The sequence below is a fragment of the Pezoporus occidentalis genome, unplaced genomic scaffold (assembly GCF_034315485.1).
Source record: "Pezoporus occidentalis ecotype Australia unplaced genomic scaffold, CSIRO_AGI_Poc_V1 ctg23, whole genome shotgun sequence".
Lineage (NCBI taxonomy): Eukaryota > Metazoa > Chordata > Aves > Psittaciformes > Psittacidae > Pezoporus > Pezoporus occidentalis.
This window is the reverse complement of record NW_026914180.1, coordinates 1,551,218-1,567,791: the sequence shown is the minus strand read 5'-3', so window position 1 is coordinate 1,567,791 and position 16,574 is coordinate 1,551,218. Positions and strand designations below refer to the sequence as shown.

Sequence of the window (16,574 nt, the reverse complement as noted above, 5' to 3'; positions counted from 1 at the left end):
GGGAAGCCTAGAAGACAGGTATTCACACCCTGTACAATGTTACCCCACATGAAGCATCTTTCACAAGCTGAAGGACGCCCCACACACTCCCTGATAATTCTATCGAAATGAATCATTCTTTTACATGAAAACTATGCTTTCAAAGATGACACTGATCTTTCATATAATTAAGAATGTTATGGATAACAGTATCTGTGAATAGCAGCAGTAGTGTGCAGTTATATCAATGGCATACAGTATGTTTGTTCAGAGACAGTATTACAGAATATTTGGCAACCAAGTCATTCAAGAGAGGATGACAGATCTGCCTTAGAGAAAAAGGAATAAATAAATCAGGTGAAAAGGAAACTGTAAACACAGTATTTCTTCCCAATTTTCTCCAAACTACACTGCTTGTGCATTGCCCACTTACAGACCTGTAATAGGTCGTTCTCCATAACTCAGTTTTATTCACATACACACACTCTTTTTTAAACACAATACAAGCAAAGCCCTGAATGCCATTTTTGAGATTGATGACAGGCTTGGAGGGTAAGTCTCTGAAATTCAAGGGCTATGTTACACAAAAATAAAACACCTGACTGCAACAGTTTGGAATTCTTGTTTGAAAATTTTTAAAACTCAGCTGGAATTAGTTAACTGCAAATGCAAAAGTCTTACTCCAAAAAGCCACAGAATTACTCCATAGCTTAAGGATGTTATCCTAACTGTGGAATCAGCTGGAAAGTTGGCTGGGGCTTTGAACAACCTGGTCTAGTGGAAGGTGTCCCTGCCTGTGGCAGGAAGACTGGAACTAGATTATCTGTAAGGTCCCCTTTCAACCCAAACTATTCTATGATCCCTCTTTACAATTTACAAGCAATGGCATCCACGTGAGGACACTCCAAGCTCTCCTCTGCATCACGGCAGCAGTTCAATGAGCTTCCTTCTCACAGTCTTCCAATATTTGAGAAACTCCACTGAAATTATCGCTTAGAAGATGATGCTGAAAGCTTCCAGCTCACTTAGCTTAGAGGCTTCCAAGGACAGGAATTTTAGTGCTCACTAACATACCAGACATGGATAACTGAAAGTTGACATTAAAGAAAGCTGCACAGAAATCACTGGGCTAAACCAAGCACTAGCAAATGTTTATCAGTAGGATTCAGCTTCTTCCAGATGTGCTCTCCTGTTCTCTTCTGTGTTCCTGGAGGCAGCTTGTCTTCCTGCTAACCTTGACATTTTAGCACATTTAGATGGATCACTATCCCCATCAGCATTGCAACTGTATTCTTGTGGAAACCCACGTTTTGCAACAGTGAGTTTGCTCTCCAAGAGATCTTCCAAGTGCATATCCACCATCCTTGCTTCTCCCAGAAAACTGAATGAGCTTCCTAAAAAGTTCACAGTAAATTTACTTGCATCTTACTAGTTATTAGAGGAAATCTCACAAGATCTATTGTTCTGAACACAAGAGCAATTAGAAGTTCTTTTATAAAAGACAATACTAATAGAAACTTGTCCAAATGCCATCGTTATTGTGATGTGCTGTATTTGAACTTGTGTATATTATCTTACCTCAAGTTTCCATGCAGTCATTTTGAGGGTAAAGAAAACGCTATTCAAAGCAAAAGCATTCCAGCAGTAAAAACACAAGTCCGTTACATGGAACACAGATCACTCACCACATTTCACATCAAATGTGGGTTTATAATTCCAGTTGGAAATTGTGCCCCTAACATCTGCCATCTGAGGTCAGCAGAAAGCTTAAATGGAATTATATTTTATTCTTTTACATGGTTGATTTCTTCAATGTTTTCCCCAATTTCCCTCATTTCCAGTGGCCTAAAACAGGCAAAACCAGCCTGCAACACTCTGCTGTGAGGAATGAGTGAAACCATTCTCTCAAATGTCATCTTACTAACTTTATCCAAGTCACAGCTATTAAGAAAAGCATATGCCTGCTCTCAAGAAATATCTGTAAAGCAGTAAAGTAAAATCCAAACCACAAGTTATGGTTCAACTGTTATTGCTGAGCAGTTTGTAAGATCTGCATCTCATTCTCTCTGCCACTGTTAACTACCATCAAAAAGGATAGAACAGAACTAAGTTACTGCAAATGAATTTAACTCTAGAAAATGGCAAAAGTAATGAAATTCAAGAGGTCAGATAGCTCAGAAGTGTTTACATTTCTACTCTTCTTAGACAGTTTGTACCTTATATTGGCTCACTACAGTGATAACTGGAAAGGACTGTATCACCAGAAACGGAGAGGATTTGGAAATGCTTGGACCTGGCTTGCAATACCAGAAACCACCACTGCTGGGAATCCAACAACTGTCAGATACTTCAAACCTCAAAAATTATAGATCTCCAGCAGTCTGCTTGCAAATAAGTCTCCAGGATGTCTGGATGAAAGGATCATTTCTTTTATCACTTTCTGAAGAAATGTAGAGAAGATTCATCTACTGGACTTGTTTCGGTGATATCTACCAAGGACTTCTTTAAAATATATATATTTCTCCAGACTCTCGCATCACATTGCGACCCAGAATGGAAATGACAGTTCTGCTGATGCAGGCTTTGCAGAAAATATGTCCAATTTTCAGCAGAAAGATCATGTGTTGCAAACCACATATCCTACCACTCTACAGAGGCAATGAAGTTGGAGGCTGAAAAAGCATGGTATTAGGCAACAATTCTTGCTACTGAAGTATCTAAGCTGTCAAAACTTGAAAACTGTTCTGGCCACCCAGGAGATGCAAAAGCTGAAAAGAAAATCTCTTATTCTGCATTACAGAAATAAAGAGCCAGTCTAAACTTGCCAGTGTAAGAATGCTGTGGCCGGACCACATCACTACAGGCACCACTGCTGCGTTCCTCAGGAAGATACATTACTATGGTGCCATATGATAGATTGTTTTATCCAGATCTAGAAGTCAGCCCTTAAAAAATACTCCTCCTTGGCCATCTTGTATAACATTACCGTAACCCTAAAAAGCCTAAGTACCTGTTACAAGGTAGGCACAAGGGAAAGAAGAATGTGCACTAACTAGAAGCCAGGACCAAAGACTGCTGACATCAGAAAGGATGCTACAGAATTTGGTGGGTTTGGATCAGACCCTAAAGCAGTTCCCAACTTCAATGGGGGCAGAACTTCAAAGTGGTTCAATCTTGACTTTAAAACATTTGGAGTTGATTTTGAACTTGGGGAGCCAAGATACTATTCCCCCTCACACAAAAATAAATCTATTTCAGAAGACAGCACTAAGTGTAATTTTCACTGGTCACCTTCCTTCTTGTTCAGTTGTTCAACATCAGAAAATATCTGCAGTTGTACTTAGGGTTTTTCTGCAAACCTTAGAGCTTTTAGAGCACTGAAGATGAATAAACCCTGACAGGAAGAACGTGGTGGCAGCAATAAACAGTAATTTTGTGCTGAGAAGGCAGCAGGTGGTAAGACACCAGAGAAAAGGAAGATTAGTGAAGAACAAGTATCAGAAACCTCTTCCATTTTAAAGACTACAGTGGTACTGGATCTATAAATACATATTTGTTCTCCTAAATTCTCATTTGGAAAGGTAGATCTCTACAGTCATATGCATTTCTCACCAATTCACATGCAGAATGACAGCTTTATTGCAACTTTAGCCTTTCTGCAATAATGTCAATGCACATAAAGAATGTAGGAAATCCCTTTGGTGAGTAAACACAATGATTACATCTGAAACTGAGCCCAACAGCATGTTAATAAAGATACACTAGTACAGCACAAAGTAACCTGAGGATGACAAAGCCCAGGCTGGGTGAAGCCACCTTCCTTGGAGAAGTTCGCAAGTGATTTCAAGCAAATAGTGCAACATCTCTTCAGGAAATGGAGATGTTACAAGTGGCACAAAGAATAAGTTACTTCAGATCACACTGCTGCAAAGGAGACACCAAAACTTTCTACAATCACAAAGGAAAAACAGTTTTGCCCCTTTTTCGAAAGAGAGAAGCAGCTTAGATGTGTTCATGACACTGGCTGTTCAAGTCAGCTCTGCAAACAGCTCTCCCTTCCCCAAGTTACATTTGTGCCTTGCCCCTTGTTAAAGCAATTTAATCTCCCAAATTTAGTGTTTCCTGAGGGAAACTGGGGGAATGACACGGCCACATCATAGCTCAATGTTTATGTGGCACACTATTTTAGTACAAGGAATTAAGAGCAGTCAGGAACACAGCGAACCAGTGACAAGCTGGCATGGATTTGTGGAAAGTTACACAAATTCAGTTACACAAGTTTTGCCTGGCCTTAACTATCCCCATTTTATAAATAGATAAAGTGAGAGGGGTTAGGCAATTTGCCCAGTATCAATTAGCAAGTCCTGAGTGACTTTGTCAAATCTCAATCTACTTCAACTGCTTGGCAGCACAGCTTGCCCAGGACATGGCAGGCGCACTGAGCACCTCAGAGTACATGTTCATCATCCTGACCAGTTTAAACCCTGAAGGTACCATGCCATTGTCCCTACAACAGCAAAATCCCACACATGGAGGGACATGCACCTTTCAGCCTTCAGTAGGCACTTGTGCTTCTTCAGGTTCAATCACAAAGAGGTGGGTGACAGCATTAATCTCAGTGGAAAGAAACAGGGAAAATAAACAAAACACATTTCGTTTGTCTCATTAGGATGCTAATATCAGAGCACAGTGTTTATCAAGCCATTCCTGTGCACCCTGATAGAGTTTTGCCCCCAACCTCTCCCACCTCTTCCGAGTCTGTCAAGACTCTCACTTCATTTCACAGTATTTTATATGGCCAGCGCAGTTAAATAAACTGAATAATACTAAACCTCACTTACTGTAAGACATCTAGTTTATGCAGCAACATTGGTGCTGATGCAGTTTATGTTGACAAAGAGTGCTTTTACCTGTGCAGCTTTTAGACTCCAGGGAGCTTATAAATGCCAGGGCAAAGAGGTTTTATGCTCTCAGTAAAAAAAAAAAAAAACAAAAAACACAAAACAACCAAACCAAAATAAAATAATAAAACAGTAATTGTCACGGAAAGGCTGGAACACAAAAGAACACTGCCATCTCAATTTACATTATAACCACCGTCAGCAGGCCCAGAACAATGGTATCTGGGAAAGAGCCCTGCTCACTCCAAAAGATAGATTAATTCAATGTGCAGGAAAAGACTTCAAGCTGAGAAAGCAATACTCTCCGAATTGTAACAGGCTCCAAGAACTTGATGCCAAGCCACAGGCTCAATCCAGTGCCCTTGGGGGGGGGTAAGAAAAAAAAAGTCAAGCTAGAAGCAAATAGCCCTGAATTTAGGTCTTGCTGGTCAGCTGGATCTGCTAAAAGCAATTTTATGCCTTGGTTCAGTGGATGAACATTTTGAAAGCAAAAGGAGCTACATAGTTAAAAACAGACAGACCCATGAGTAAAAATACCAAGTCCTAAGACTTCAGGAGGAGTTTAAAGCTAGGCTTTGTGTAGGCCATTAGAGGAATTTTTAGAATTCCTACTTCTAGCAAATGTCTCCAAGCTCACAGATTTCTCCTCCATTGCTTCACCTGCATCCACCTCTGCTAACAGTGCTCCCACAGCAGCTTTGACATCCGACACACAGCAACCAACTCGGAGTTAACAAACAACCTGAGAAACATCAGACACACCTTCATCAGGTTGCTTTTTCTGTTCAGCCTTACCTTAACTGCACAGCCCAAATTAACAAAAGAGGCTTTAGTTTTCTTTGGTTAGAACAGTATAATCCTGCAGCAAAATTACTGCCATGAATTCTACACACAAAGTTTCCCAAATACTTAATCTATGATGTGTCAGTGATTTTACAGAATAGTTTGGGTTGGAGGGGAGCTTCAAAGCTCATCTAGTCCAATCCCCCTGCAATGACCAGACATATCGCCAACTAAATCCAGAACCAGAACCACATCCAGCCTGGCCTTGAATCTCTCCAGGGATGGGGCATCCACCACCTCTCTGGGCAACCTGTGCCAGTTAACACACTCACTGTAAAGAATTTCTTCCTCACATCCAGCCTGAATCTCCCCTCTTTTAGCTTAAAACCATCACCCCTCACCCTATCACAACAGGCCCTGCTAAAAAGTTTCTCTCCATCATTCTATAAGCTCCTTTTAAGAACTGAAAGGGTACTGTGGAGGTACAGGCACAGGCCAGCAGTGGGGTTTCCTCCAACACAGGGTTGAGTATTTTTTTCTAAATCTTTAAAGAAGCTTTGAAGGCTTTCTTCTCCTTCAAAGGTCTTTCAGTTTGAGATTTACATTCCTTATATTTACATTTAAGATTTACATTTCTTCTGAGACAAGAAACATTGTGGCCAGCAATGTTCCACATAGGAACACAAGGTTGCAAAGGCCAAACACTGAGTAAGACCTTCCTAACAACTGTCCACAAGCAGTTTTTGATAGAGGGATGGCAAAAGGGAAAGGAGTCATTATAAAAGCATTGAAGTCATTCTTTCCTGCTACATTACCTGCATATTTATAAGTACACTAAACCACCTATTCCAAAGGAGGTAGCCTAATCCATTCTAAACCTTGGGCTTTATTACACAACTGGTCAATCTTTTTTCTCCTCGTGGTGCAACTTTCCAACTGAACTTAAACACAGTTGTTCTATGGGAATGCAGTAATGTCAACCAGCTGATAACTGAAGCACTCAACAATCAACAGAATTATTCATAATATGCATTAATGTTATTGTCAAAGGCAAGTGCTTTGATCTCACAGAAAAAAAAAAACTTGCTTTATTGGGACTGGCTTGCTTGCAGCATTTTTTTCTTCTCAAAAAATTCACAGGAAATTTTGCTATCCTGGGTCAGGAAAAAAGGAAGCTTAAGTGTCAGAAATTCCCACAGAAACAAAATCTCATGTTATGACCAGGTCAGGTTCTTCTCTAGTATTCAGTCATCCATTTATTTTTGTTTCTTCCAAGTCATCAGCTGCCTTCACAGAAATGAAAGTGCTTCCTGCCACTGTGGTGAGCTTGCTGACCTTGGTTGAGTTGAGCTGCTCTGCTGCGTCTCACAGACAGTTACAGTGTTAGGCCTTCTGCATGTGCAAAGAAAGTATCTGTACAGAAGAGGGAACTCTGCACATCTCACGATGTTGCTTTTTGCAGGGTATACATAGAGATGATTTCATTATTTAAACATTGCATATATAAACCACTACCAGGCAGTTCAGTCCAGGGGAACACATACAAACCCCAGACAACATAAATCCTCTCAAATTTGTACAAGTAGTTTTAAGGTTGACTTGTATTATCAACCAAGAATTATTCACCAGAAATACATGAACAGGTACCTATTACCAGTGAGCCTTAATAAAAAAAAAAAAAAAGCAAAGCCCTGGCACCCTTGTGGAACAGGAACACAGGCAGCTTTCTGCTAGGCTGACATGGAGTAACAGTGCATTGCTCTAATGCAACAGCTATTTGCAGCCTCTCCCAGAACGTCAGCTAAATCTCTGTACAATTACAAATCCAAACTGTAACTTAGCCCCATTTTGTGGGAGGAAAAAAAAAAGCAGGATTTCACTGTATAAAGTTTGCTCCTTGGAGCATTTTTGAAGCCACTCCCTACCTTTCATCAGCTGCATGATGAATTATTTATACCTCATCAGAAATGTAACAGTAGGCATTAACAGAGCTGGGAGACTTAGAAAGGAAAACGAAGCAATTTTGGGTTTTAAACAGAAATCCTGTATTTTAGGTGTTATGTCCTGTAAAAAAGCTTACTGCCTTCTGCAGAGGGAGAAAAGCTACCTATAAAGAACTGTGCACTGCAATGTGCTCTGCCTCCTGGTAGAAAATCTACACCTTTGATTCCAAGATACAAACTCGGGCATAGATACACCAACCAAAGGAGTCTGTACCTCACAGCACTACACAGTGCAACATGCACTTCAGCCAGACAGTACAGTTACTGCCACACACCTGCAAAGCCTGGTCCACCAGCCTGACCCAATGCTGTGCCTCCACTTGCAGGACAGGGCACTAAAAGAGACCATATCACAAAGAGATGTGTCTCTTTCCACTTACATATGAGACTGAAAAAGTTAAACAAGTACAAGGATGTTTGCCAAGGTGGGAAGTCCAGATGTGAGCTCTGCCATCCAGCCAGAGGTGGCACAAGGACTGGAAAGGCACCACAAGGTTCATGCGAAGAGCACAGTCCTGAGGCAAAGGACAGCTGGAGAGGAAGGATGCTCAGGCTACAAAAACAGCATACTGGGGGTAAGCCACGCAGGTGCTAAATGTACTGTCCAAAAATGCTGTCTTTCTATTAAGAAAGCCAATCATAATAATACTAATAATTTATGAATTCTGTGAACAAGAGTGAAGTCTGTAGAAACACATATGAAATAAAAAATTAGGAGAGTAGTACTGGGGAAAAAAAAAAAAAAACACACAAACACAACACCCTTTTCCACAGACATATAATCCGTTCACACCAAGGATGGTTTCCAGCATACCTCTGCTGCCGCAGCTTGTGACAGCAGTGACTTACAGCAGACATCTCCAGGCACAACTGTATCAGCTAAAGCAGCTAAAGCAACTGTCTTTTAAGTATCTTCCCTACCCTGTCCCTCAATTTGCACAACTGTTTTCCCCAGACCTTCAGTTCACCCCAGTTTGGGCTGGGTTAGTACAGATAATTAAACACATACTGCATCACTCGCTTCAACTGCAGCAGACCAGGAAGCATTCACATGAGCAGTTTGACCAGCAAATCTTTCGTTAAGGCAAAGTTGCAAGTGACTTTTATACCATAAGACATACCAATTTTCTTCTGATTAATCTATCCACTGCTTAGCACAGTGCATTTGAAAACCATGTTAGAAATCAATGATAAATCAATCCAATTCCTGCAGTCCACTTCCCAGCCTATGAACTTGCCATTTTAAAAATCTGACTAGCTTACGCCAAAAAAATTTATCTAATCTATTGATTCTGAGGACTTAACAGTCAAAGGATTTATTCATGCTGATTATCATTATTCCAAAGAACAGTGTTTTAAGATAAGAAAATATAAACTCTGTGCTGTTTTTTGGTTGGTTGGTTTGTGGTTTATCATTGGGGGTTTTTGGTGTTGTCAGTTTTGTGTCTAAGAACCATGAAGCTTACTGAAGCTAACATTTTTACGTAGGTTTCTTCTTGATCGCTAAACCATCTCTTTGGACACACATTTATGCCTAAAATTCATCCAAAGGTACGAGGAAAGTTACCTGCAATTTGCACTGAGCCATCTTCTCCAAGAAGGATGTTTCCTGCTTTCACATCCCTGCAGAAAGATAAAGCAACAATAAGAGGAAGTCATTAAATCTTTCCTTCAACAAACAAAAATACTGTAAAAGGTTATTATTTCTTTGTTTCTTGTATTAGCACCTCCTGCTTCCAAGCATGAAGAAACAGCAAGGACTTCATACCAACAGTAACTTCAGTAGACACTAAGTAGCATTTGAATGATTTATAGCTAGTGACATTTTAAGTAGCATGCATAGGAAAAATAAATTTAAAGAAACTTGTCAGAACGTACACTCAAAAAAACCCAAGAAAAAGTGGTTTACCCTGGTTCTTAAGTTAGCTAATAACATGAAAACAGAACCTAGCACTGGTCTGATACACACAATTCTATGATTCTACCCTTTTAGGGGGCAGATTTCAAGAGACGGTAAATTGATCTAATCTCACTACCTTTGAACTCATCCTATCCTTCTCCAAGTTTTGTTGCTCTCCAGCCCTGGAGGAGTTCACACACTTCCTCAAGAAATCAGTTTAGCTCAGTACACTGGTGGAAAAAAAAACAAAACAAAACAAAAAAAACAACCAAAAACATTGGTTGTTCCTGGCTTAATGAACTGAACCACACTACCAAGGGTCAAGCAAGCAGAGCTGGTACAACAGAGATGAGAACGGGAAAGTGGGGCCACTCCTGCGAAGTCTGAACTTTAGCGAAAAGGTCTCCTTTATTTTTTTATTTTGACCAAAGACAACGAACACACATGAACATTCAGCAAATGCTAAGAATGTTATTGTATTATCCTCTTTCTACCCCCCAAAAAACCTGTGGCTTGTTAGGTTAACAGTGGCACTTTTCCATCCTCAAGGGGAATGTTACTTTCACTCCAAATACTCTTCGAAGTTTTACAGCTTATTTTCATAGGCTGCTTCCCCCAGCAAAGCCAAGAGAAATACCTTTATAGCTGAAACCCACATTCATCAAAAAGGCTGCTAAGATCACACTGGCTAGGAAACCGTGCAGGGCCACAGCAGATGTAGGAAGCATCTTGAGAAAGGCTGCAAGCAAAGCAGCTGTCTGGGGCACAGATGCCTGTGCATAGATAGCAATTCACAACACACCTCACCTTAATGGCAACCACCTGCATGGAAGAGGGGGAGGAACCAAATCAAGCAGATTCTCCCTCCACTGCCTTTGGCAGATATTCCAAATCCTTTCACACAAAGTCAAAAAAGCTGTTTTTAGTTTCCTCCCTTGTGCATCATGAGAACAGAACTGGCACCGTGGCCTGGCCAAAGAGCCCTAGTCAGGCCCTGGAAATCTTCCTGGCTTTGCTGCTCTGAAGAAGAGCCTGGGCCACTGCCAGTTCCAGGCCAGGATAATTTTAAACACATCCCCTCCAGCATTAGCATTTGCTAGATTCTTCCCAACACCCAGTGTTGGACATTGGCATGGCAAGGCTTTCTCCAGCATACAACAGAACAAAAAGTGAACAAAGACTGTAAGACAGTCCCACTAACGATCAGTTTAACAGCAAACTACAGCTCACAGCAGCCTGCAGACTTCAAACAAGTGACCATCTTGGTGCCTAATCCCTATCTGAAGCACAACTTTCAGAGTACAGGAAAATATTACTTTGCTTTAATGATCAAGAACACTTAGATCTATACGGAAACACTGAAGCATAAAGATTCTATATGGAAGCATATGATAGCCTTGAGAAGCTGACTGAATAGTAGAATGGGATTCAGAGCAGTAAGAAAGAAGCTGACAGTGCTGCAGCAGTAAGACAAACTTAAAACAATTGCTGCCAGTCTTTTCCAATCCTGCTCACTCTACATAGCCTTATACATGCGTTTAGAAGTGAGTGAGCTTTCCCTCTGAGCAGCATTATTTTTTCTTCCTGCAATTAACAACTGCAGTCCCTGAAGAGGAAAGCATCAGCACTGCAGCGGATGGCAATTCTTAAGTAAATGGAAGGACCGGAAGGGGATTCAATACAGCATTTAAGCACGTAGCTACACTACTCCCCTCCATTAGCATCCATTGGCCAAATGCAGCATGATTGAAGATGTAGAGAGTTAAACACCATTAGAAATACAAACCTGATAAACCCCTGCACTCTCACAAAGCATTCATGGTCCCTAGCAGTAAGGAAATGGGAAAGCTTCCTACCAGTATTTTTAGGCAGAAGATGCCTTCGGGATTCAGCCCCATGGGCACTGTGTTCTCAGGGCTTCATGTGCTTAAGCCTGCTGCTGCTTAGGTAAGGAGCTGGCTCACATGGTGTGAAATGTGCTTGGCACAGACGCAGCTACCTCCAGGAATCCCCCCTGACATCAGTACTACTTCAGAGGGAACAGAGGGTGGTCAGGAAACTCCCCAATCCTCCTGGAAATCTTTATCCAGACAGTCAGTCCTCCTGTGACAGCCAGGACACACCAGGCCCTTTCAAAGCTGCCTGCCAATTCCAGATTACAGGAAAGTAATAGCATGCACCAAGGTTATTGTTTGTCTTACTGAAGATGGATGCAAGTAGCAGTAATTTCCTCTTCCATCTGTACCTTAAGGAGCCCAGGATGCTGGAGTGTTTCCCCATTAAGCTGGGCCACGCAGTATTGCACACAGCCTTTCCAAACTCCCTCTGCCAGCACGACAGCGTGTCCAGCTCACCAACCCCTCCCCACAAAGCAAACCACAATCAGCAATGAAGGAAGTGCCAGAACTTAGCAGAACTAAGGATAAGGTCTCAACCACCCTGTGCTTAAGAGTCCACAAAAACTCGGGCAGGTTTCACTTAAGTAGAAAAAGAAAGCCAAAAAGCAGCACACATTCAGTACCACCAGACCATCCTACCACAACAGAGCAAGCTGTGCCAGCTTGGAGCTCAAGAAGCAGTGAAACAAGCACTCAGATTGAATCCCATAGGAAGAAAGAGCCAAAGGACTCCAGGCCCTTAACCTCCTTTAATGCAGAGCCTTTTCTTTTTAACTTCAGCTTGGATTACTTAAAATTTACATATATTCACATTGGAAACAAAAGTCAGTAAATATAGTGCTTCAAGACGGTTCAAAAAATTAAAACAAGTTGTTGCTGCAATAAGAAATTCAGGAGGCCAACACCACCCACTGCCAAATATCAAAGTCAAGTTACAGAATTAAAACACCACTTCATGTGGCATTTCCTCCTGGTGACCAACGCTCAGTAAAGGCCATTACTCACCCCAGTGTGGTATACTCCATCCCAGAGCAGCAAAAATGACAGGCAGCAAACTGCTTGGGTACACTGACTCTGTTCTGGAGTCACTACTACAGAGGCAACTTCCAGCTTTCCCATTCCTCCTCCCAGTGTATTCGCATTGGGTCACTCACTGCAATAACACCAGGCAAATATCAAGCAGCAGTAACACTGGGTGAACACAGATTTGTTAGAATGGTTTGGAGGGGACCTTAAAGCTCACCTAGTTGCAAACCCCCTGTCACAAGCAGGGACACTTTTCCACTAGACCAGGTGTTCAAAGCCCCATCCAACCTAGCCTTGAACACAGATCCCCTTCTTTAGCACATACTGGTGTCATCAGCAGTAACTTCAAACTAGATCCTCCTTTAAAATCATCTTTCAGATTAATTAATTGCATTTAAAACAATGATTTGGGGGGAGCAAGGAATGGTGCTTTCCTGTTTATTCACATCAGGAGATGCTTATAAACTCACAAGCTGAATGAGGAGTAATTTGTTACTCCAGGATACAGGTATTGCCAAGTATAACAATTTGAAGGTACTTCCTATTAATGTGGTAATGGTCATATCCTGAGCTGATACACTCTGAATAAATGGTGTGTCTCTGGCATAATTACTATACTGGAAACAGGAAGCAGCTTTAGGCTGTAACATAAACAGTAATTATATCACATTTTACATGAAGTTACAGAAACCTGGAATAAACTTTTTCTTGCCAGCAGCTTAACAAATGCCATTGTAGTTCCAGATATTCTCACTCCATAGCTGTCATCATCCTCTATTCTAAAGGCTCCAAGAGCTCTTCTGCAAAATAACAATTATGTTTTTATTTACATCGTACTTCATAACCAGAGTAGAAGAGAGGAATTTGGACTCGCTCCAGTGCAAAGCTGGATTCTCCACATCAGTCTTGAGAGGTTTCACAGAGGGCAGAAACCCCTCTTCACCTGCATTCCAAACTGGTTTAGCTTCCCAGTGTGACTAAATGCTAACCTACTAGTTACATCACGTTAATGCCTCCAGGTCAGGGCTGGGCCATAGGCATTAGATGATATATAACCAAAACTGACCCCTGATCCAACAAATTGCAACCAAGCATCCAGCTACAGGAGATCTGGGAGCACAGGAAGTCAAGGAGATGACGCTCCCCAGTTCTGAGTGCAGCATTCCCACCTCCCCCAGTTATTTTCTCGGTAGAGTGGGAACTACAGGAACTGGAATCTAGTGGCTTGTTCCCCCTATACAAAGCTTACACAAGTCCTTCAGAATCCTGCTAAATTATCAGATCCGCCCTCACGCATAGCCCTCGATCCTTGGCACTGCCATATAGTGACTGTCATTGCACTACAGCAAAGAGCAAAACTTGCTGATCCATAATGGAGAGCAGTACTATCAATAGCCAACTGCAATTCTGCAATCCTGGCATACACCACGAAGCTTATTACAGACTTAAAAGAACTGATGTTTGCAAGAAAAGCAATGAAGCATGTTAAGTTATTGCTTAAGTAAACCTCTTAATATCGTTTGGAAATCAAAAAGGATTCACTTTGCCTGTGTTCAAAAGCCATTGGGAATAATAGCTAGGACAATTTAAGGCCACTATAACCACAATCTGAGCAAACAATGGCATCCCAGGATTTGTGTAACCTAGCAGTGAAAGGGAAATCTGAGATAAGCCTTGTTTATTATGCTTTTGCTTCCAAACTGCTCTTATGCGCCTTTAGGATGTGATGCTGGCTGCCAGCACAGCCATGAGTCATCTGCCCATTAGATGCAATTTACATCAAGTGCAACAATAAATTTTCATGGACTGAACTCCATAGTGCATAATTTGGCAGGAAGAAGGAATGATTGGTCCTTCCAAGTTTCATTTAAAAACAGAGAAGGTGTAAGATACAAGAATTACTGTTTTATGCTAGTGGTAATGAATAACTCAAAATATTTATACTGAATGCAACCAATTACTGGAGTTGAGATTGTTCTGAGTAATTTGCAAAATACTTCCAGAACAGTATCTCTACACACAGTTAAATATCAAGCAATTTGTGACATTATACACCAAATGAGCACTATTCTCTCTCTACTACCAAATGTTACTCTCCTTTCAATGGCATGTTGTTACCTATGTCACCTCTTCCCTCTCCCTTCTAAGTGAAGTTATAAAAAACTGGCTATACCATGAGCTTACCATTTGAGACAGAGTGGAAAAGCAGAAACAAGGTTTGGAGCATGCAAGAGGAGTATTTTTATGTCCTCAAATTGAGCACACAACATAAGAGAAGCCATTCAGGACAACTGTATTAGAAGTGCTGCATTATTATGCTCCCTGTTCCTACTCAGAAAAGGTATGTGCACCGATGTTTTATGCCAGAGGGTTGAGCCTTAAGTCCAAAATTCTTGGGTGAGATGCAATTGCTGTCTGTTACAGTGCTGTATTTAAAAGCCAGAGCTGGGAACATCTCCCAAAGCTTGAAGGTCTTCCAACAGCAAAGAGCTGGCAAAGCCGTTTCCACACTCCTCTCTCCAGCCTCCCTGCTGAGGCAGGCATACACAGGAAAAAAAGAGGGCCAAGTCCACAGCTTGCTTCATCCTTGCTCATCCACAGCCATCTCAGCAGGCCCTTGTGGCCACTGGCAGCCAGGACCAACAGCAACAGCCAGGCTGCTATAAATTACAGCTGGGGACCAGCCCAGTGACATGCTTTATTGCTCAGGATCAGGGAAGCACAGCGACTGCTGCTACCTTCTTCTCTGAGGTGCTCTGCTGGCTGCTGGGCCATGGTGAAAACTCAGTGCAAGAGCTAAATGCCAGCAGTGCAAGGCAACTCATGACTTACTCAGTCTCATAAACAGCAAAGGCATTTTTAAAGCCCCAGCCTTATGAGTTCTAGATAGGTAGGTAGCCTAGGGCTTTTTAACAGTCATTTTAATGCCTGGAGAAAGTTAGATGAGCAATCCAGTGTTATTAGGAATTTTAAAAAGTTCCTTTTGGTTCTTTTAAGCAGCATAAAGCAGGGCTTTGAAAGGCTGAAGGACTGCCAGACTATGGCTTTGCAGAGGGATAAATAGACTAAGCCTAATGGAAATGACTGTCAACTTCCACCAAGACAAGCTATACGAGTATATTGAGCACTTGTTTTCCCCATGCCCTACCCTTAACATTCAGGCAGATTACACTCAGCACAGTGAAGAGAGCTCTTAGGACAGATAACCACATCCAGTCTCCTGTCATAAGCAAACAGAAACATCAGGAAGGGCTCATGAGAAATTAATCTCCCACTGTACTTTATTTTACCTAAATATAAACCATCTTTAAGAGGACCCTCAATGCACTTACTAGGTACAGTTCCTCCTGATTGTATGCTGTTTCTCCAATGCTGCATAAGCAGACTGCTTTTTTAAGTAGAGGGTTTGAGGTCCAGGAAACTATGCCTCGAATTTGTTTCAGTTTAGGTTAAGTCACTCTGTCAGCTCAGACAAGGGACAGCTCACCAAACCAAGCTGCAGAACATCCTCCTGAAATTCAGCCTGTCACCTTAGTTACCTGAGTAGCTCCAGGGGCTAATAAGATGCTGAGGCAGTAAGAGTTGCAGACCTTGGGCTAACTCGGTGTGAGTCTCTGACAAAAAGCGATACAGCAAGCACTGTGTCACATCACTTACTGCATTTCTGTCTGTCACACAGTCACTTATCGCAGTGCCTGCAACTTTCCTTTATCTCAGCAAATTATGTCCAGCTTATGCTTTTTGCTCCTGTGCCAACTTTGCGTCTGATGGTTTTGCACTCATTAATTCCTTCTCTTCCCACATGTTTACAAGCCTAGTGATGGTTAAAAGGAAGTGTGGTTCAATGACAGATCCTGTCTGCTGTGGACTTTACCTCCCATCCACCACCATGCCGCCAGACCAGCATCACTGCTCAACTAACCTCAACTGCACATGAGCGTAGGGAAAGTTGCTCCAGCTAAAAACAAAACCTTAAAAAACCGGCTTCAGACAGATCAGCTCCTTCAGACAGATAATAAAATGCTACAAACACTAGCTCTGTCTCCCAACATGGAGACAATCTAATCATACCAATGCTCATAGC

The 16,574-nt window shown here is 41.7% G+C and overlaps 1 protein-coding gene across 1 annotated transcript in view; it reads right to left on the bottom strand.

The window, feature by feature from the left end:
• OXSR1 (oxidative stress responsive kinase 1) overlaps positions 1-16,574 on the bottom strand; it is a 93,143-nt gene that overhangs the window by 25,338 nt on the left and 51,231 nt on the right. Inside the window, exon 5 of the mRNA XM_062621373.1 lies at positions 9,234-9,289. Within this exon, the coding sequence (XP_062477357.1) occupies positions 9,234-9,289 (56 nt within the window). The remainder of the gene's footprint in view (positions 1-9,233; positions 9,290-16,574) is intronic.